Source organism: Bos indicus, chromosome 17 (genome assembly GCF_029378745.1).
Source record: "Bos indicus isolate NIAB-ARS_2022 breed Sahiwal x Tharparkar chromosome 17, NIAB-ARS_B.indTharparkar_mat_pri_1.0, whole genome shotgun sequence".
NCBI classification, from domain to species: Eukaryota; Metazoa; Chordata; class Mammalia; order Artiodactyla; family Bovidae; genus Bos; species Bos indicus.
In genome coordinates this window covers 69,489,617-69,511,632 of record NC_091776.1, presented here as the reverse complement: position 1 = coordinate 69,511,632, position 22,016 = coordinate 69,489,617, and the positions used below count along the sequence as shown (strand labels likewise).

Sequence of the window (22,016 nt, the reverse complement as noted above, 5' to 3'; positions counted from 1 at the left end):
CTGAGAGGGGCCGGTCACTGCCAGACCCCTCTGGATGTCTGTGGACCCCACGTTCCAGCCTGGAGACCTTTCCTCTGTGAAATGCCTCCTCACATGTGAGCTGAGAGTGGAAATTCTGGCACCTTTGTCCCAGGCCCCTGTGGTGGGTTCAGTGACAGTGCTTTAGAGACTCGCTAGTATCAGGTGTGTGTGGTACACAAAGCGCTCAGTGCACCCCCAGCGTGACTTATTTCCTGCTGCAGTCTGCCCCGGAGGTGAAAGCCAGTGTCTAAGCGTCTGTGGGGCCTGAGTGGAGGGGCCACGGCTTTACCTGGCGGGCTTGTGGGCAGAGCTGCCGGGGACCCCCAGTGTGGCTCTGCCAGCAGCCTGGCTTATAACCTAGGCCGGGCCATCCTTACAGCTTCCATTTGACTCTGGCAGTGCCCCATCTGGACTGCCGGTACCTCATGGCAGAGCCAGGGCCAAAACCAGGGGGCATGGGATGGTCACTCAATCCCTCCTAGGTCAGGCAGGGAGATTCTGAGCCTGCCCCAGCCCTGCTCTGTCTACTGTAGGCCACGTACTGTCAGGAGCAGGGCCGGCGGGGGGGAGTGGGAGTTTGGAACTGGGCTTCTTGCCCAAATCCGGGTGCCTGAGGGCCTTGGCCTTCCGCCCTTCACTCTGTAGAAGCGCCCGGGCTCTACAGAAGTCTTCAGGGCAGTGTCTTGAGACCCAGCACGTGCAGGGGGAGGCAGGAGCTTGGGCAGCCTCTCTGGCTGAGGCCGAGGAGAAGCCTGGGCTCCTGGCCCTCGCTGTGGGTGTCCAAAGAGAGCCATTCCACTGACATGCTTCCTAGTGGGGGAGGGGGGTCTTCTAGGGTCAGGGCCTCTGGAACCAAAGTCTGCAGCCCAAGAGATTACTTTGAGCGTGCTTGGGTGCGTGTGCACCCCAGCGCTGTGGAGGCTGGAGAGCCAGCAAGCCCATCAGATACGGAAAAGTTCCTGGCAGTCATGCTGATATGGAATTTTCCCCATTCCAGAGTCGCCCAGTAATGGCGGGGGCAGTGGGGCTCTGACGTGGCTTATGTCCCACTGGGTGACCAGTTGGTTTCACACTGCCCACAGCTGGAGCTGAGCATTCCCAGCTCCAGGGGGGCATGAGTCCCCTTCCTTAGGCCTGATCCTCTGGGGTGAAGGAGGAAAGCCTAGGACTGGGAAAAGTCAGATCCTGAGTGGGGTGCCCACATCCTGACGCACTGTGCCCTGCTGGGGACCCTGGGGAGGTGGGGTCAGCCCCTACTCCTCTCTTCCACATTTCAGATGCCAAAAAAACATGTGTCCCCAGTTTGCACTGACTCTGGAGCCCGAGGCTGTACCTTCCATTGAAGATAAGCAACTAGAGTAGCCGCCTCCTCCCCAGAGCTGGGCTGCCCTCACCATCACCACGCCACCCCGTTCCCCAGGCACCCTCGAATCCCCTCCGGGGCCGGGAGATCGGCTGAGCCTCAGGGTCCGGCGGCGGGACAATGGCCCCGTTGGCGCATCCGAGACAAACGCGCCTTGTTGGGCCCGCGGCGGGGGCGCGACGCTGCGCCCCGGCGCGCTGAATGCGGCTTCTGTGCGCCCGGGCGGGCGCGGAGGGCCGGGGAGGGGGCTGGGGCCCGGGGCACCCATTGGCCGCGGCGCCGGGGGGGCCGGGCCAGGCTGGCGGCCGCACCTGGCCGGAGCGGGTGCGGCGGCGGCGGCGGGGGCGGGAGCATGGTCCAGGCCCGGCCGAGCGGGGGGACCCGGCGGGTACGCCCCGCCGCCTTAGTAAGCGCCCGGGCGGCGCGGCCCGTGGCCGAAACTGCACGCCAAGCCCGAGAAGGACCGGGACAAGGTATGTCCTGGGGGCCCGGCACCCACCACCAGCTTGCACCCTGCCTCAGTCTACCCCCTGGGTCCCGGCCGCGCTGCTCCACGCCCCGGAACTGGGGCTGCGCGCGCCAGACGCTGGACCCGAGAGGTACTCTACCGCTCCAGGGTCCGTGCGCCCATCCCGGCTGACAGAGGGTGGGAAGACTGGAGCCTGATGGGGAGCAGGTTGGTGCTCACCCGGCCCTTGTTTCTTCCCCCGGCTCCTGTTTCCAGGGTTTACCCAGTTCCTGACTTGGGGTGGGTGGGGCGGGAGCTGGGCTGGAGCTGGATGTTCATTAATCATTAATCTTGGACACGGTGCCAGAGCCCTGGGGGGAGGAGAGGCGGGGATGTTCCCTCTTCCCACCAGCCCTCCCCAGAAGAGGGGCGGTCAGAGCAGGGGCTGGGCATCAGGATAAAGGCTGGATCCCCCCTGCCTGTGGAAGGCCTTGTCCTCTGCCACTTAGCAGGCAAGGCCACGCAGGAAAGACGTGAGGGAGTGGGACAATCTCTGGGGTCCGAGAAGGATCCCCTAGCTAAGCCAGCAATTCCCATGTTTCCTGGACCAGTGCTCAGAAAGGGGTCCAGCTTGGTCTGTCCACCTTGGTACCAAGCCAGTGCTTTGGTAGCAGCATAGAGAAAGGCTGTGGTCCCTTCCCAGTGGGGACCCCCTCCCACCTGCACAGAGCAGGAGAGGTGCCGGCACACCTCTGGCTGCAGTAACCCGGAGCAGCGGGAGGGAAGGCGAAAGGGCGGCAGGTTAGACAGCTGATCACCTGGGTTGCCCAGGTGACAGGCGCCATGGAAATCCTCAGGAGGACGGTCCAGATGGGAGAAGGCCCTTTACGAACGCCCAGAGCGGGCAAGGCCATGGGCAGGCCTGAGCCCAAGCAGTCGCTATGTGGTGGCACTGTACCTTACCCCTCGGAGGAGCCATAATTACTAAGCCTGGGATCCCAGCGGGGGCACTGAACTTCAGGCAGATTTGGGGACTTTCCCAGAGTCATACAGTTCAGATGTGGCTAAACGGACTCCAAATTCGGAGACGTGCCCGAGCCCCTGTTTCAGGACCCCAGCCTTGCTCAAGATCTCTCTCTTCTCTGCCCCTTTTTTGGGGTCCTAGCCTCTTCGAGTTGCCATGGCTGCCCCCAGCCCCCAGCTCAGGACCCCTCCCCCACGTGCCCCCCTAGCTCCCAGCTCTGCCTGACACTTGAGGGGTGGGCAGGCTGCTACCCTGGGAGCAGAGACAACAGAGCCCTGTTCTCAGCTGCCACCTCCCTGCTTCTCACTCAGGCAGAGCCCTTCCTGAAGGAAGCGCCCTAAGGACAAAGAAGCGTGCCCAGCTCTGGTGCATCCCTCGTCTGATGGGCGGGGGTCTGATATTGGACGCTGTGGGTCCAATCCAGCAAAGGGAGGAGTGTGTCCCTCCCTCTGGGCTCTAAGGGACTTGATCATGTCAACCGGGTGAAAGCGGCGATGATTAACCTGGGAGAAGGATACACAGATGTCGGGATTCCAGGCACAGCAGCAGGCTTGTGAAGGGTTTTTTGCGCCCCTCGGACTGAGCAAGGAATATGGACCATCCCCATTTAGGAGCCATACCCCACTCCAGACAGGGGAGGGCACGAGGGAGCAGAGCGCCCATAGGGGTCAGCGGGCTGGGGTCGGGGGATCGCCTGTTGAGGACCGATGGTTCAGAGGAAATGGGGGTCCAGAGGAAACCTCTCTCCTGTCCGCCAGCCCCAGGGCAGCGATGAGGTGTGGCTTGGGCACCCCCAGTAATATTGATCCCAGTAATGCCCAGACTTGCCATGGGACTCCAGGCAAGTCCTTCCCTCTCTGTGCCTTGGTTTTCTCAGATGTGAAATCTGGGACGTGAGGACCTTGGCTCTCGAGCATGGGAGAGATGTGGGTGCTGGAGTGGGGAGGGTGGCCCCAGGAGACCGCATTGGCGGGTGCTGCCTCTCCTGCCTGGTGGGTCTAGAAGGGTCAGGATAATAATCCGAGGTGTGTGCAAAGGGCTCCGCATGCCCCATCCCGTTTGATCCTCATGGAAGGTCATGGTATCCCCATGTGGTAGAAAACCTAGGTTCAGAGAGGGGAGGTCACCTGCCCAAGGTGGCCCAGCTGGGGAGTGGTGGAGCCAGATTTCTAGCCAAACTTCTCCAGGATTAATGAGGCGGGCGGGCAGATCCAGGGCATTGTACCTAGCAACTGCTCAGCTCCTTTTGAAAAACCTTTATATTTTACATATTGTTATGCAAATAAATGCATGACATACCTTTTTAAAGAAACATTTCAGTCACGCTAGAAGGTACAGAGGGTGGTACTGCCAATGCCCACACACTCACCTCGGAGTTCTCAGGAGTTCTGAAGCTGACTGACCGCTGGGTTAACCCGTGCTGCGCTACTCTTCAGTTAGGACTGTTTTGGGGCGACTCAAATCTGTCATCAGGAGGGCTGGTGAGCTTGTCTGGATAAAGCAACGTCGGAAGACCTGTGGGCAGAGCCTCAGAGTGCCCACCGTCACAAAGCTGGCAGGTGACACCAAAGGTTATCTGTTGAGGTTGCAGGTGTGGTTACCATTAGGAGTCATGGAGACAGGTGACTCTGCAGGATCAGAAAATCTTCTGAGTCATCAAAGTACACTGACCTCTTCTTAGTCAGCTGCCAGACCCCCCACCTAGCTGCAGCCATCCCCCCAGCCAGGTGGGGGCGGTAGGAGCAAGCCGTCAGGGCTCCTTGACACGTTCGGAGGTGGTTCTGCAAGTTGAAATGTCTCTCTGGCGAGCTTCCCCTTCTCTACTCCAGCACCCCAGCGCAGAGAGTCTCAGAGAGGAAGCTTCCAGATTCTCGCAAGTCAGTCCCCCAGCGCTCCTGGATGGAGAGCCAGCCTTTCCATCTGCCCCTTCAACTGTGTGGCTCACACTTTCCAGCTTCTTCTCTGTCCCACACCCTTTTGCTGCTTCTCCCCTGCTTTTGGACACTGAGGTTCAGAGAGGGAAGCCTGCCTACCGAGGTCACACAGCGAGGTGGGGCATGGTTCAGACTAGCCACGGTTCCCTCCTCCTCCAGCCAGCCGGCAGTTTTTCAAAATGGAAATATTGTTATTTTTCATGTTTTTCCAGAGTAATACAGACTCTTTGTAAAAACAAAATTATGTGTGTGAATATTATGTGTGTGAAAGTGAAAGTGAAGTCGCTCAGTCGTGTCCGACTCTTTGCAACCCCATGGACTGTAGCCTACCAGGCTCCTCCCTCCATGGGATTCTCCAGGCAAGATTACTGGAGTGGGTTGCCATTTCCTTCTCCAGGAGATCTTCCCAACCCAGGGATCGAACCTGGGACTCCGGCATTCCAGGCAGAAGCTTTAACCTCTGAGCCACCAGGGAAGCTTATATGTGTGTAGCTATGTATTTTTTTCCCACTTTATTATATGTTACAGACATAATTTTCATGAATACATATGGGATCATTGGATGTATGTCACATAATATATTCTGTAAAATATGTGTTCACTTAGGTGGTGGCGAGCCTTAGCTGTGGCACGCAGGATCTTTGCCACAGCGTGTGGGCTTCTCTCGACTCGTGGCACACAGGGTGTAGAGCACGGGGGCTCAGAGCCTGTGTACTTAGTTTCCCTGCTCCTGGGCTGAGTTCCCCGGCCAGGGATCAAACCTGCATCCCCCGTATTGTAAGGCAGATTCTCAACCGCTGGAGCACCAGGGAAGTCCCCATTACATGGTATGTTCAACCATCCCCTCCTGTTGGACACTGAGGTTGTCTCTGTTTTGCTCCTTCGCTAAAGACCACTGCAATGGCCTTCCTTGTGCTCCGTGTCAGATCTCTTGTTTGTCCTCTTTGAACAAATTCCTACAGGTGGAAGTGCTGGGTCGGAGGCTGGACACTTTTAGAACTACGGTATTTGCGGTCAAATACGCATCCTGAGTGGGGCTTCCCTGGTGGTGCTGGTGGTAAAGAATCCGCCTGCCTGGGCAAGAGACGTAAGAGACCGGGGTTCGATCCCTGGGTCGGGAAGCTCCCCTGGGGGAGGACACGGCAACCCACGCCAGTGTTCTTGCCTGGAGAATCCCATGGACAGAGCTGCCTGGCGGGCTACAGTCCATGGGGTCACAGAGTTGGACATGACCGAAGCGACTTAGCACACGTGTACAGACACTGTATGTACGAGCACTGTAGGGAGAGTCTTTGTGCTCTCCTCTTAAAATCTCCTCCCGTGGCCCTGTGAGATTCCCTTCCAACCACAGGAAACAGCTAGCTCTAGGCCACCCTCCCTCTGCCAGGTCCCTGTTCCTATATACCCACTGAACACACGGTGATGCCCATAGGTGGGGGAATGGGTTGAGAGGTCAGTGCTTCTACAAAATGTTCTGTAGACCATGGCTTTGGGGGCCCTTTATCTCCTTGAGGGCAGGGGGCTCTTCCCCTCCCTGTTCCCATAAGTGCAGAGTTCTTCTCCTTCCTCACGTTTTCCCTGGTGACCCCATCTCCTCTTCCGGCCTCAGTTCCCACCTCTGTCCCCATGGCCCCCAGCCTCTCTCGCCCAAGATCTCGCTCTTGCACTCAAAGCAGAGGTTCCTCCTGCACTTTGCACATTCTACAGGCACCCAGTACATCCCCCAGACTCAATGTATCCTAAACTGAAACTGACATTGTCCCCCTAACCCCAATACTAAACCCGCCCCTCTCTTAGCCTCCCCTTCTCAGGGACTAGCTCCACACCCAGCCAGCCAGTCACCTCCAGCAGGAATTCTTTCCCCCCACCTTCACACCCCTCACCCACCAAATGCTGTCCATGCCATGATCTACGGGCGGATCCAGTCCATCCCCAGACTTCCCCCTGGTCCAGGTCCCTTCACATCTGCACAGCCGTGACCACCACCATCTAGGTGTGCCTGCTTCTCCCACTCCTTCCCACCTCCACAGCTCATTCTTCATCCAGCAGCCTGATGGGAGCCTCATCTCCTCGCTCCTCTGCTGAAGACCCTCCTAGGGCTCCCCTTGCCCACAGGATCCAAGCCAGATTCCTTAACACACTTCCCGAGGCCCTGCGTGTCCTGCCTGCCCCTGCCCCCATTCTGGCTGTGCTGCTGGTCTTCTTGCTCACGCACCCAACCTCTGACAGGCACATGTACTGGACATTCCCAGCCAGGCTAGGCATTTGTTAGCTTCTCAATTGCCCTGGGCCTTTGCACATGCTTTTCTCTCTGTCCGGCTTATTCTGCATTAGTTAATGCTAGCCGCTGAAACAGATAAGCCCCAAGTTGGTTTTGTTTGTGTTTTGGCTGTACCGACTGCTTGCAGGATTTCTGATCTTCTTGTGGCATGCGGGGGGTCTTTGATTGCAGCGTGTGAAGTCTTAGTTGCGGCCTGTGGGATCTAGTTCCCTGACCAGGAATCAAACCTGGGTCCCCAGCGTTGGGATCGCAGAGTCTTAACCACTGGTCTGCCACGGGAATCCCAAGTCCCACGTTTTAAAAGGCTTATTAACACAATGGCAGTTTTATTGTCATTTTCCTGAATTTAATCAGATGTTTGATGATCAGAAATGCAGAGATCCGGGTTCCTCCCACCTCCCGGCCTTGCCCATCTCCAGACCCACTCACTAGCAGGTGGGAAAGGAGATCACAGAGATTGGCTCACTTACCCTCACCAGCTGTCATTCTGCTCATATTCCATGGCCAGAATTCAGTCCCATGAGAACACTGAGCTGGAAGGAAGGATGGGAAAAGCAGTTTAGCCACGTACCCCAAGGAGAAAGGGAACTAACTGCCTTTGGAAATAGTAAAGCACGCAGCAGCTTCTGCCAACAGAGTCCCCTACCCCAGGAAGTTCTCCCTGGCCACCCCCACTCCCGCCCCTCCAGGCTGGATCCGGTGTGTTCTCTGCACCAGGAAGCTCTGCCTGTGTGTCTCCATCAGAGCACCCGCAGCTGTCTGCCTGCACCTCTCTCACCCCCCGCCCTGAAAGCCTGGGCTCTGTGCACTGGGGAGCCTGCACCCCAGTGCTGGGCGCTGTACAGGTGCTCAGTCAATACCTGCAGAACACCTGTACTGCTGGCTCAGTGGTGGAGACTCCACCTGCCAATGCAGGAGACACGGGTTCGATCCCTGGCCCGGAAGGACCCCACATGCCCAGCAGCAGCTAAGCTCCTGGGCCACAGCTGTTGAGCCTGTGCTCTAGAGTCTGGGAACCGCAGCTACTGAGCCCACGTGCTGCAACTACTGAAGCCCGCATGCCCCTGAGCCTGTGCTCCACCTCAAAGAGAAGCCCGTGGGCCCCAACTAGAGAGCGGCCCGGCTTGCCGCAGCTAGAGAAAAGCCCACGCAGCCACAAAGACCCAGCACGGCCGAAAAGAAGCAAATAAAATTATACAAAAAAGAAATTTTCCCATGGGGGCAGAACCAACCAGAGCCGGTGTCACTGACACTTGGGAAGAGCCCCCTCTGGCAAGGCTGCAGGCACAGCTCCTGCAATCAACACTTGCACTCTGGAAGGCTTGGCTCCATGCAGCTCTTCTTTTTAAAATTTATTTTATTGAAGTATAGTTGATTTACAAGGTTGTGTTAGTTCCTGGTGTACAGTAAGGTGATTCACTTATACACACACACACACACATATTTATATTCTTTTTCCATATATATATTTTTTTACATATATATTTTTTCCATTATGGTTTATTACAGAACATGGAATATAGCTCCCTGTGCTATACAGCAGGACCTTGATGTTCATCCATTCTATATATAATAGCTCGCATCATCTAATTCCAAAACATCTCTCACTTTAGAAAATGCTTTTATTCATGTCTTTTCTTCATACTTCCCGAAACTGCTTACCAGTTCAGTTCAGTTCAGTTCAGTCCAGTCACTCAGTCGTGTCCGACTCTTTGCGACCCCATGGACCGCAGCACGCCAGGCCTCCCTGTCCATCACCAACTGCCAGAGTTCACTCAAACTCATGTCCATTGAGTCGGTGATGCCACCCAACCATCTCATCCTCTGTCATCCCCTTCTCCTCCCACCTTCAATCTTTCCCAGCATCAAGGTCTTTTCAAATCAGTCTTTCAAGTCAGTTCTTTACATCAGGTGGCCAAAGTATTGGATTTCAGCTTCAACATCAGTCCTTCCAATGAATATCCAGGACTGATCTCCTTTAGGATGGACTGGTTGGATCTCCTTGCAGTCCAAGGGACTCTCAAGAGTCTTCTCCAACACTACAGTTCAAAAGCATCAATTGTTCGGCGCTCAGCTTTCTTCACAGTCCAACTCTCGCATCCATGCATGACCACTGGAAAAACCATAGCCTTGACTAGACGGACCTTTGTTGGCAAAGTAATGTCTCTGCTTTTCAATATGCTATCCAACATATCTGCTTATCTAGCATATCTAGTATATCTGCTTTTTAATACGCTAACTGCTTACCAAACATAGCACCAATCAGAGTAGTGTTTGTATTGTAGTTTTTTATAAAAGCAATAAAAAGATCCAAAGTGCTTGAGATATCCATGACAGCCATGGAGTCATATTTCTTAATTACTACATCAAGATGCTATTGTTTTATTGAGTTGCCCTTGTCTCAGATGTTAAACTCTCTTGACCTGTTACCGTGTTGTGATTAAAAGAGGAATTTGCTTTGAATCAGCGCTTGTTGGTTTTTCGATTTTCTATACCACAGCTCAGTGGGTAAAGAATCCGCCTGCGATGCAGCAGAAAGAAAAGGTGTGGGTTTGATCCTTGGGTCGGCAAGATCCGCTGGAGAGGGAAATGGCAACCCACTCCAGTATTCTCGCCTGAAAAGTCCCACGGACAGAAGAGCCTGGCAGGCTACAGGCCGAAGGGTCGCAGAGAGTCGGACACGACTGAGTCACTAAACACGTGCACGCGCATACCGTTCACTTTTTACGAAGCCTTAATAAAAGGGCTGGCAGAGAGGAAGCTGTTCGGACTGTTGTGTCTCTATTGCAGTGAGTTTTAAGTTGTGGGTCACTTATAACTGAAAAACTGGCTACTAGTAACTTGTTTTCATGTCTAGCCTCTAGACTAATTTTATGGGAGAGGAAAATGTACATTTCTGGAACCAAAATTGCATATAAAATGAATTGGTGTTGACGAGAGGGAATTTCATCTTTGTTTTTCTGGATATAAATGAATACATAATAAAAAAGTAGAAGTCTAGGTTATACTACACTGAAATTTCCCTCTATCTCTCCCAATTTATTTTATAGTCTGTTCCTTTGAGAGTCACTGGATCAGAAGTTTCCTTAGGCATCTTCTATCATTCTCAAATAATTTTCCTAACAAAACTCTTATTGTGTGATCATTCGCCATTCTAAAATGAAGTTTTTTCATGGTAAGTGCTTGTGGACATCGAACCCCAGCTAAAGGCTGGCTAATAAAGAACAGTATGAAAATTAGTTCAACCAAATTAATTGAATCAAATTATACAATGCACTGCATACACTGGCTACTAGAGCAGTGTTGTTGTCAAAGAGAAAATGCAGTGATCAAATTCCAAGTAGAAATATTAAGAGCAGCAGCAATGAGTAGATTTTCCCTTATGCTTGGCCTCAATCCACTAGGACAAGAACAGTATTTAGAAATATGAAAATTTCAGGTTAAAATAAAAAGGTTTGCTTGGCTGCCCCGGGTCTTAACTGTGGCATATGGGATCTTTGGTCATAGCACGTGGGATCGAGTTCCCTGACGGGGGTTGGACCTGGGCCCCCTGCACTGGGAGTGCATCCTCTTCCCCGCTGGACCACCAGGAAGTTCCCAAACTTGCAGTGCTTTATTTTTCCAAAACTCTATGTTACTGATACATATGTGTGTAAATAAAATATTTACTTGGCTCTTCTTACTAGATTCCCACTCCTCTCACGATTTCACTTCTTGCTCAAAAGCTTGCGCTCCACTCCCACCTGGATGAGGATCTTACATCTGCCCCCCTACCTCCCGACTCTGGGCTTGTCACTTCCTCTCCTTGCGCCTCAGCTTTCTCGTCTACAGTACAATGGGGGATAAAGAGGGCTCCCTGCAAAGGTTATGAGGGTGCGTGATGCATGGCGAGTCCCGAGCACAAGACTAGACTCTGGTCCAGAGTCCACGCTCCTAAACCTCGGTATCTGCTCTTTGATGCCGGCCCTGGACTCAGCTCAGCCCCCAGGGAGAGGAGGACTCTGGGCTTCCCCTGTTCCGTGGAAGCTGGGCGGGGCTCTGGGGGAAAGAACGCTGAGCACACAGGGTCACATGCCTGCTGCTCCTTCGGAGGCACTGGCAGCTGCTCGGTTTATGAAAGTGCTCGCTGTGGCATCACTGACCGTCACAGTAGTGATTATGATCAATTGATGGCGATACTCCGGTCCCTAAAGCCCCATGCGTGGGCCATGGTGGGGCTCTGGGCATCAGTGTTGAAGGAAGGATTTGGTGGGGTGTAGGGGGGAGGCTTTTCTGGGCACCCTCTGTCCATGAGCAACGCTGAGCAAGGATGAGAGATTCCAGTGCCTGGGCTGAGCCTGAGGGTCCCTAGACCTACCTGTTCCCACAGAGACTTTGGGAAGGATCTGCATCTCTGATCAGCCCAGATCCCTGGAGGCTGATCCAGGGGTGTCCTGTGCCACCAACTCACTGGGGGTGGAGGCAGGAGAGGCACATTTCTGTACCTTTTTGATGAAGAACCTGGAGCTCAGAGAGGTGAAGTCTCATCAGACTCGTCCTCCCAGCCCTGCTCAGGTACTTTGCCTCCAGGGCACCATCCAGGTTGAGGTCCTGGCTCTCTGGGCTCTCCCAGCTTTTAGACCAACCTTGGTCTCCGGTCGTGCCTTGGACATCTCTAAGACCTAGAGTTTGGCAAGTCCGTGTTTTGACTCTGGTTCTGTCTGCTCATGGCTAATTGTGTGACCTTGGACAGGTGAATTCACCTCTCTGAGCCTGGGTTTCTTTACCTGGGGAGTGGCTAACGGTAGTACCTGACTCAGAGGGCAGCTTTGAGACTTAACATGAGATGTGATTGGAGAAGCAATTAGTTTCCCTGCTCACCTGCCTTCGTGTCCCTCCCATGGCCTTCAAGCCAGTCCCAGGCTCTCTGCAGGGCTCTGCGGCTGCCAGTGTCCTTGGGCCAAGGACGCCGGGGACCTTGCTGAGCCCTTGGATGGAGGAGCTGCCGGGCTGCTGAGGTCCAGAGAGGGTCAGGGGGAACCACCCAGGGGGCAGAGGGCCGGGGCAGCACCCACAGTGTACAGGGATACTACAGGGATATGCCACCTGCTCTCCCCAGGGAGGGAACTCATGAATATTCACGGCCGCTGAAGCAAGAGGGAGCCAGCCAGCACACTCCTGGGTGTCATTGGAGCGTTCCGGTTTCCCAGTGACCGCAGAGGCAGCCTGGGAGTCAGACGTGGCTCAGGCAGGGAGAGGGAAGGGGCAGCCAGACCTGGCCCCAGGTGAGTGTCTTCCTCTGCCCTGCGCACGGCCCCTGGGGGAGCAGGATGCCCTGGGATGGAGGCCTGCCTGCTGGTGGCGCCCTAGGCTGGAAGGCTCACCATCCTAGGCTTGGGGTCCCTGTGTGGATGCTGTGGAGGATGAGCCCCGTCTCCCCTTTGTTCCCTGGAGTCTGCTGGTCCAGCTGAACAGGAGGAGTGCTGGGTCTGGCTGGGAGCCAGCTGTCGGCACACACGGAGGGCGATCTGGCTGGGGTAACCCCGGAGGACAGGAATAGAGGGGTGGGGTGGGGAGGGGGGCGCTCTGCCCTGAGTGCCTGGGACTGTCCCACCACAGCAGAGGAGGGAGACTCAGGCTCTAGTCCTGTCTTTGCCACTGCTGTGCTGTGTGACCTTGATGGGGGCTCTGCCCTCTCTGAGCCTCAGCCTTCTGGAGGCACCGTTTTCCAAGGTGGAGGCTGGAAGGCTTGGGCCGTGCTGCGATTGTCCTCGGTACCCCAAGGCCTTAGGCTTCCCTGATGGTTCAGTGGTAAAGAATCTGCCGGCCAGGAGACACGGGTTCGATCCCTGGGTGGTGAAGATGCCCTGGAGGAGGAAATGGCAACCCACTCCAGTATTCTTGCCTGGAAAATGCCACGGACAGAGGAGTCTGGCAGACTACAGTCCACGGGGTCGCAAAGAGCTGGACACGACTGAGCGACTAAGCCGCCACCACCACCTCATGGCCTCAGACCTGGGACTGTCAGCTGCCTGCAAGCCTCGGCCTTCTGTGAGGTCCAGCTGTGCACACCCTTTCCCCTCGGGCTGGGGCTGGGGCTGGGCCCGCGGCACGCTGGGCAGCAGCTGCCACGGACAGCCAGGAAGATGCACATTGCAAGCCCACAGATCACAGCTCGAATCCCAGTTGTGCCCCCTGCTTTGTGACCCAGAGCCTCAGTTTCCCCACCTGCAAAATAGGGCTGATAGTGAGGTCTGCCTCCGAGGATAGCTGGGTGGAGTCAGTAAGATGCTCTGGAGAAGCCCCGTCCCAGGGCCTGGCTCCTAGAGGAGCTCAGAAGTGAACCCAGAGGGTGGCGAGGCCCAAGGCCCAGCACCTGGCAGGGCAGGGCCCTACTGGTTTTGAGGACGCCATAGTGGGAAAGGAAGGAATGAATGAGGGAAAGCCCTGATGGGGGTTGGGGGCGGGCCTGGGGCAGGGCCAGGCAGAGCCTGATTGGTGGTTCTGGGAGGCTGGTCTGCCCCCTGCTGCCTGACCTCTCCCAGAGCCTCACCAGCAGCCTCCCTGAGTTCCAGAAGGTGCCCTGGTGAGTGGGCTCCTGAGACAGGGGTGGGCCCTGAGGGAGTGAGTCAGAGGGCAGCAATCCGAACCCCTCGACATTTGAAAGTCAGAACCCGATGCCCAGGGCTCCACTCAGGGCTTGGGCTCGAGTCTGAGATTCTGGCCCAGCCCAGGACTGCCCTGTGGGACCCCAAGGAACAGGAGGCCGGTGGGGGCGCTTGAGGTGGGGGGCAGATTTGCGCTTGGTTGGCAAGGGGGACCCACCCCGAGAGCGACAAGGACAGGACTTTGAGCAGGTTCCCACTCTCTTTGAGTGACAACTACGTGCCAGTCACTTTGCCTGGTCCATCTCTGGGGCGGGGCAGGGAGAGAGCTAGCACCACCAGCTTCCCCATTTTAGGATGAGAAACTGGGGCTCCAAAGGGTTCCTGTGGTTGAAACCCGGGCCTGGGGCTCCCGGGTCAGCACCTCCCTCCCCTAGGCCTCTCTGTGACCAGACCAGCGCGAGCTGACTTTCCCCACCTTGCAAGCTTTATCTATTCTTTAAATATAGTAAATACACGTTATTGCCTTTTTCTGATTAAAAAGTAATATATTCTCTTTAATAAAGAAATCCAACCCTTACAGAAATGCCAAATATAGAAGAGTATTTGCTCATATACCCCCTCCCTAGCTATGCAGAGGATACCACTGTTAAAACCTAGACTGCCCTCCAGGGGTTTCTAACTGGGTCTGTGTGTATTTACCATCACCTATATGGATTTGGTGGCATGCTGTCCCAGAACTTCTTTTTTCATGTTAGTAGGTCATGGTGTGTTTTTGAGCCAGTCCATTCAGCTCCACATTGTTTTTCTTTTTTTTTTTTTATCTGTTAAAGCAGGTACAGATGCCTCTGTCTGGGAATGGGCTTTGGTTTGTGCAGTGAATTCCCAGCTGATGGACACTGACGTGGTTTCTTTTTTTCTGACCAAACTGCTGTGAACACCCTTACTTGGGTGACTTTCCCCAAGTCTTTCTGAAGATGAGTTAGAACTGGGAGGGTTTCTACAGTCTTCCTTTGAAAGGAAAACCCTCCGGAAACACTCTCCTTCCCTCCCGACCCTGTCCACCTTGCCCACCTAGGATTGGACAGAGATATGTCCTTGTCACCAGGGAAGCCAGGTTCCCTCCGGCTAGTCCTTTCCTGTGAGAGCACTTTCTAGATGATCAGCGGGGGGCTGAGGGACTGGTCAGGTAGGCCTGGAATGCCCCTTCTCTGGGAAAGGTTTGTGGGTGCCTCTGGTCACTCTCCCAGGGGTTCTCCTCCAGGCTGGCTGGCTGGCCTCTGGCCCCAGGGTCAGTGGTGACGTGCCGTGTGTGTGATCGCGGGCGGCATGGATGACCTCTCATGGCCTCCAGCACCCGGGGCCCAGTGCAGCACGGAATGGAAAGTTTGGGACCTTGGCTTTGCAGCTAAGGGGCCATGAGAAGGTCCGTGAGTCCCAGCTCTGTCCTGGACCCGCACAGCTCTGCCTGAACAGCCCCCATTTCAGCTCAGGCCTCAGCCCCCTGCTGACAGGGTCACCACAGTCAGACCTAAAACCTAGCCCCCAAAAACCAGGAAAAGTGAAAAGTGAAGTGAAGTCACTCAGTCGTGTCCGATTCTTTATGACCCCATGGACTGTAGCCTACCAGGCTCCTTCGTCCATGGGATTTTCCAGGCAAGGGCACTGGAGTGGGTTGCCATTTCCTTCTCCAGGGGACCTTCCCAACCCTGGGATCGAACCCTGGTCTCCTGCATTTCAGGCAGACGCTTTACTGTCTTGAGCCACCAGGGACTGAAAAGTAAGACCAGGCTGCTGCTGAAAAAGGCTGTGACCAAGGGAGAATTTCAGGGTGAATGGGCTGCTCCAGCTCCTGGGCTGCCTGCTACTCAGCCTGAGGTCACAGACTGGTCTCAAGGCGCACAGGTGCCCCCTGTAGACACAGTCCAGCGGTTCCCTGCTGAGAGCTGGAGCACTCATTCGGCCCCCGGACATCTAGTTAAATCTGATATTCAGAGAAATACTGAATAATTTTTAGTATAAGTATATCCTAGGCATTATTTGGGACATACAGATAACTAAAACATTTGTTGTTCACCTGCAATTCAGACCTAACCTGGTTGACCCAGCCTGCCAGCAGCTGGAGAAGAGGCAGACATGTGGGCAGAGGCCTGTGTGAGCTGAGTCTTCTCCTTCCTCACGCTGAGCCTCAGTTTCTCCACCTGGTCCCCTACAGACCCCATGGGAACAGGAGCCAGTGTGGAGAGACAAGGAGCTCAGCCGCTCACTGGACGGCTGGGAAGGGTGGCAGGGGGGCCAGGCAGGTTGGCTGAACCTTCAGAAAGATGAGAGACTCAGGTCCCAGGGCCCTCTCTGTAGATACCCCTGGCCCAGGCCTGGGGGTACAGGGCACTAGGAAAGGGTCTTCTTTTCCTTGTTTTATTTAGACGATTTCATTATGAAGCCCAGAAAGGTCTACAAAAAAATAAAACGGATAACACCCATATACCCACCACTCAGCTCACAAATGAAAACTGACCCAGGCAGCAGAGCCTTCCCCTGCCTCTCGCCCCAGCCTTTCTTGGCGTTGGCTTTGTCCACCGTGTCCATCTGCAGCCCAGATGCTGTCCTTATCTGGACTGCTGAGGTGGGGGTGGCCACAGAGCTGGCAAAGGCAGGTCCCAATGTTAAAAGCTGCCTCTCAAGCCAGCCTGGCCGCGGATGGTGGTGAGGGCTCCCTGGGGCCGGCCTCCTAACACGTGCCCTGTTCTGCACCCCCTCACCCACCCCCTGCAGGTGTCTGAGATGCCGCTGCCACAGAAGAAGCGCTGGGAGTCCATGGCCAAGGGGCTGGTGCTGGGAGCGCTCTTCACCAGCTTCCTGCTACTGCTGTACTCCTATGCCGTCCCCCCGCTGTACACTGGCCTGGCTTCCACGTGAGTGGTCCTGCTGGGCGGCCGAGGGCTGGGGGTAGCGGAGGGTTGGCTCCCAGTCTGATAACAAGGGCTACCTCCTGGGTGGCCACCCTGTGCCCGGGGCAGAAGTCCCACTGAAGGCAGGGAACTCACTGTGGAACCCTGAGCCTAGGTGTCCTCATCTGTGAAGTGGGTGTGCTAACAGAGCCGGACATGGAGCGTAAGAATAAAATATCACCATCTGCACGGTGGGCTCCAGCGGGGCCGGGAGGTGGGGATGCCCAGTCCAAGAGCACTCGGCTGGCACAGGCCTGGATTCAAACTGCGGTCTGCCTGCCTCCAAGCCTGGCTCCTAACCATGAGGTCATCCTGCCTCCCCATTGGGCTGATCACCTACCCAAGCCTGTGCCCTTAGTTGGAGGTATTAAGTCGAACTAGAGGAAATGCCCATTTTTGCATGCAGGGTTTCATGTTGTCCAGCCTCATACGAACTCTTGATGAATGTACATCAAGTGGCCATGAATGAGACTTGTTCTTGTCCTCACAGCAACACCACAAAGAGGGTTACTGTCCCCATTTCACAGAAGAGGAAAGTAAGGCCAGATAGGCCAAACCACTGACCTAAGCCTTGCAGCCTGGAACACAGGCCCATCTGGTCCCCCAGCTCCCTGACCATGGCGAGTCCCTGGGGTACCCGCCCCCCACTCCCAGCCACCTGCTCTGTAGACCCGGGGTGGAGGGGCCGGCAGGCCGAATCCTGAGGCTCTGCCACCCCTCCATCCCCAGCAGGACCCCCGAGGGCGCGGCACCCTGCTCTCCGGCCCCGAGGGAGCCAGAGGCTCCCACCTCGGCCAACGGCTCGGCGGGAGGCTGCCAGCCGCGGCGGGACATCGTGTTCATGAAGACGCACAAGACGGCCAGCAGCACGCTGCTCAACATCCTGTTCCGCTTCGGCCAGAAGCACGGGCTCAAGTTCGCCTTCCCCAACGGCCGCAACGACTTCGACTACCCCGCCTTCTTCGCGCGCAGCCTGGTGCAGGACTACCGGCCCGGGGCCTGCTTCAACATCATCTGCAACCACATGCGCTTCCACTACGACGAGGTGCGGGGCCTGGTGGCGCCCAACGCCACCTTCATCACCGTGCTGCGCGACCCCCGCCCGCCTCTTCGAGTCCTCCTTCCACTACTTCGGCTCCGTGGTGCCCTTCACGTGGAAGCTCTCGGGCCGCGACAAGCTGGCCGAGTTCCTGCAGGACCCCGACCGCTACTACGACCCCCGCGGCTACAACGCCCACTACCTCCGCAACCTGCTCTTCTTCGACCTGGGCTACGACAGCGACCTGGACCCCAGCAGCCCGCAGGTGCAGGAGCACATCCTGGAGGTGGAGCGCCACTTCCACCTGGTGCTGCTGCAGGAGTACTTCGACGAGTCGCTCGTGCTGCTCAAGGACCTGCTGTGCTGGGAGCTGGAGGACGTGCTCTACTTCAAGCTCAACGCCCGCCGCGCCTCGGCCGTGCCGCGCCTCTCGGGCGAGCTGTACCGGCGCGCCACGGCCTGGAACGTGCTGGACGCGCGCCTCTACCGCCACTTCAACGCCAGCTTCTGGCGCAAGGTGGAGGCCTTCGGGCGCGAGCGCATGGCCCGCGAGGTGGCCGCCCTGCGGCGCGCCAACGAGCGCATGCGCCGCATCTGCATCGACGGCGGCCGCGCGGTGGACGCGGCGGCCATCCAGGACTCGGCCATGCAGCCCTGGCAGCCGCTGGGCGCCAAGTCCATCCTGGGCTACAACCTCAAGAAGAGCATCGGGCAGCGGCATGCGCAGCTCTGCCGGCGCATGCTCACGCCGGAGATCCAGTACCTGATGGACCTGGGCGCCAACCTGTGGATCACCAAGCTCTGGAAGTTCATCCGGGACTTCCTGCGGTGGTGACGCCGGGGCCCCCGCCGAGGAGGGCCCGGCGGGGGTCCCGCCAGCCACCCCCCTGCGGCCCCTCTTGGTGCCACCCCAGTTCCTGGGGTGAGGTGGGGCTGTTCTGAGGGGTGCAACCAGCCAAGGACTGGGCCCACGGCCACAGGGCCTAACTGAGATCAGTATTTGACTAATTAGAGTTGTTTTTTTTTTAAATTAAATCCCCTACCCTCCACCCAAAAAGAATGTTCTATTTTCTGGCTCCCCTTAAAGGGGAGACTTCAGAAGTAAAAGAATTTGATGTGTTTTTGTTAATCAGCCTCAGTGGTGCTGACTGGCGCGGCCCTGGTGTGTGTGTGGGGGGTGTGACTGGTGGGGATTTGGGAACCCCAAGGGAGAGCAGTCCTCTGCCTGGAAAATCCCATGGATGGAGCAGCCTGGAAGGCTGCAGTCCATGGGGTCGCTGAGGGTCGGACACGACTGAGCGACTTCACTTTCACTTTTCACTTTCATGCATTGGAGAAGGAAATGGCAACCCACTCCGGTGTTCTTGCCTGGAGAGTCCCAGGGATGGGGGAGCCTGGTGGGCTGCTGTCTCTGGGTCGCACAGAGTCAGACACGACTGAAGTGACTTAGCAGCAGCAAGGGAGTGCAGTGGGCACCTGTGGACAGAGCCCAGGGGTTCAGAGCCCAGGGGTGGGGCGGGGTTTGGTGTGTATCTGTCACATGCTGAAGCCCTTTGTGTTTGAGGGACTCCCATGAGGTCCCAAGACCTAGAAGATCGTGTGGGTGTGTGTGGGGGAGTGTGCATGAGAGTGACAGGGAGGTGGGGAGCACTTAGCAGGCCCTGGACCCAGGCTGAGGGCTCCTCCCCCAATCTCATCAGTCTTCACAATAACCCTTTGAGATAGGCGCAGTCGCCATCCCATATACGCATGTGGGACTGACCTTCTGAAAACAGAAGGGAATTGCTTGAGATTTACGTTGCAGGATGAATCAGACCCCGGTACTAAACCATCTCCCCAGGACCCCAAACCCTTTCCACAGCCAGTGTCTGTTCACCCTGTCCCTGCCGGCTCCCTCTCCCCCACTGACCTCTCCCGGCTGCCTCATCCTCTGCTTGTGCTCCAAGCCTCCCTCAGTCCTGGATTTCCCCCTCTCATCCTAGGGTTCAATTATCCAAAAAAAAAAAAAAAAGGTATTTATTAGCTGTCGGTTGTGCACCTCAGTCTTGAGCTGGTCCTGAGCAGACAGCAGTCAGCAAGATGACCCCAGGCCCTGCTGGAGCTCAGGTCCAGAGAGCAGCCATGCATGTCAAGGATGATCAATCAGGGTGGGGATTTGTCAGCTTAAACCACCTGCCTCCCTAGGCCTCCTCAAGGGGACAAAGGCCCTTCCTTAGGTCTCTAACCAGGAGCCAGCAGCCAGATGTGGAAGGCAGAAATTGCAGCCAGGGGACTCTTGGAGACCTGTTTGTGCCAAACCAAGTGCCTATATATCTTATCTGAATATGTACAGCATCGTAGCTTTAGAGACCAAAGTTTGGAGAGGTTAAGTGACCTTCCCAAGGTCACACAGCTAAGAGTGCCAGGGTCAGAATTTGAAGCCACATAAGTCAGCCCCATCGATCACTCATCTCCCTGGGCTTGAGTCAGTCCTCCTCCTGGAGTGAGCTTCTGGTCCAAGCAGGGTAGGAAGGAGTGAGGGTGACCGACTGTTTCAGTTCCTGGGGCCGACCTGGTTTCAGCCCTGAAAGCTCCACACTGCAGCAGACGCCTCAGTCCTGGGCAACCAGGACTTCCGGTAGGCAGGTAGGTTTGACCCCACCAACCGCCTGGGGCTACTGCCTGCACCCTCATAGTGTTCCTTGTAGCAAGAGATTAGCACACCCTCAGAGTCTTTATTTTATTCATAAGGAGACATATAAGCGAAAATAAATAAAACTGACAATAGCTAGGTGTATTTGCAGGAAATGCTGTAACTGACCCCACATTTATTAGAGAATTTTCCCTCCTTTTATTAATCAGAGAGAGATGTGACTGAGTGCAATATTATAACTTTCTGGCTCGTGGAACCCCATAATTCTATTTCCCTGGAACCCTAAGGGCCTAGAAATGCCAATAATAATCTGATATATTATTTCATTGTTTATTATTATGAATATTGGCACTTTTAGGCCCTTTAGGGGATCCAAGGAGAACAAATCTGGCCGTTACTAGATGCTAAGAACATAAATTACTTTATTAGCATTGATCATCTGCCTGGTTTGTTTTAAAATCAGTACAGTTCTTAACTCACGTTAACATAATTAACATTTTGATAATGAGTAGTTGCCAGATACTGAGCAACCACCCTGTGCCCAGCACTGTGCCCTGTGGGAACACGCACAGTACCCTTTGCTGCCCCGAGAAGGTGATGGAGACACAGAGAAGCAGAGCCACCAGCCCAGGGTCACCCAGTCAGCCAACCATAGAGGCAGGACGCAAACCCAGGTCAGTCAGCTGCCAAGCTGGTGCTCACAGCCCCCAGACCTTCAGCACCATTCCAGTTGGCCACCTCAGCCTCAGGACTGAAGGGCTTTTCCGTGGCCGGAAAAATAGGTCTCCAAGCGGCTCTGCAAGGGGGTCGCCTTCAGGAACCGGGCTGCTCTTGCTACACGTGGACAGCAGAGGGCGCCATGCTCCCAAGTTCAGTCTCGGCGGGTTCTGCCGTTACTGGCCAGTGGGGGCGACCCGTAGGCCAGACCCGTGAAAGCCAAGCAGGGATCAAGGCTGCCCCCGGGGGAAATGCAGTGAAACTACTTGTTCCTCTCTGTTAGGGGTTGAACTGTATCCCCTGAAAAGACATGCTGGAGTCCCACCTCTCAGTTCCCTATGACTGGCATTTGGAAACAGGGTCTTTGTACATATAACAAGAAAGACGAGGTCCTCGGTGTGGACCCTAATCCAACATGGCTGGTGTCCTGATGAGACGTGGACGCGTCATGTGAACACACACGGACGCACAGGGACCGCGCCACGCGAAGACAGGCAGAGGCTGGCGTGACGCAGCTGCCAAGCTAGGAACGCCAGGGGTGACGGCCACCTCCGGAAGCTAAGAGGCAATGAAGGATTCTCCCAGAGTTTCAGAGGGAACGTGGCACCGCGATTTCAGACTTCTAGCCTCCAGATCTGTGAAAGAATAAACTCCTGTTGTTTGAAGCCACCCAGTCTGTTGGGACTTTGTTAAGGCAGCCCCAGGACACGAACACACTCTCCCGGGTCAGGACTCTGCCCCTCACCGGGGCCCCTCCTTTCGTCCCTCCGTCAGGCTCGCCCCTAAGAGCCACCCTCCGCCTGTAGCCTGAGGCCATCCTCTGCTCCGAGCCCCTCCCCCACCATGGTCCCTGCATCCCCTTCAGGAGAAACCAGGCAGCCGCATGCCTCTGGGGCTTCGCACATGCTCTTCCTATGGTGTAAAGCCCCCTTCCCTTTGCAGGCCTCACACTGTTACGTGTTTTCAAAGCACGCTCTGCCTTCTGTCTCTGGGCACCCTTCTCTGACAACCCAGCCTCCAGG

General features: G+C 55.9%; 1 protein-coding gene across 1 annotated transcript; it reads left to right on the top strand.

Annotated features, from left to right (window-relative positions):
* Positions 1 to 1,706: 1,706 nt before the first annotated feature.
* Positions 1,707 to 18,774, top strand: LOC109571413 (galactosylceramide sulfotransferase). The gene is given in 5 exon segments (XM_070769865.1): positions 1,707 to 1,857; positions 12,170 to 12,335; positions 16,431 to 16,570; positions 17,336 to 17,702; positions 17,704 to 18,774. Coding segments are annotated over 3 exon segments (1,275 nt in total). The 5' UTR covers positions 1,707 to 1,857; positions 12,170 to 12,335; positions 16,431 to 16,439; the 3' UTR covers positions 18,481 to 18,774.
* The last annotated feature ends 3,242 nt before the right edge of the window (positions 18,775 to 22,016 follow it).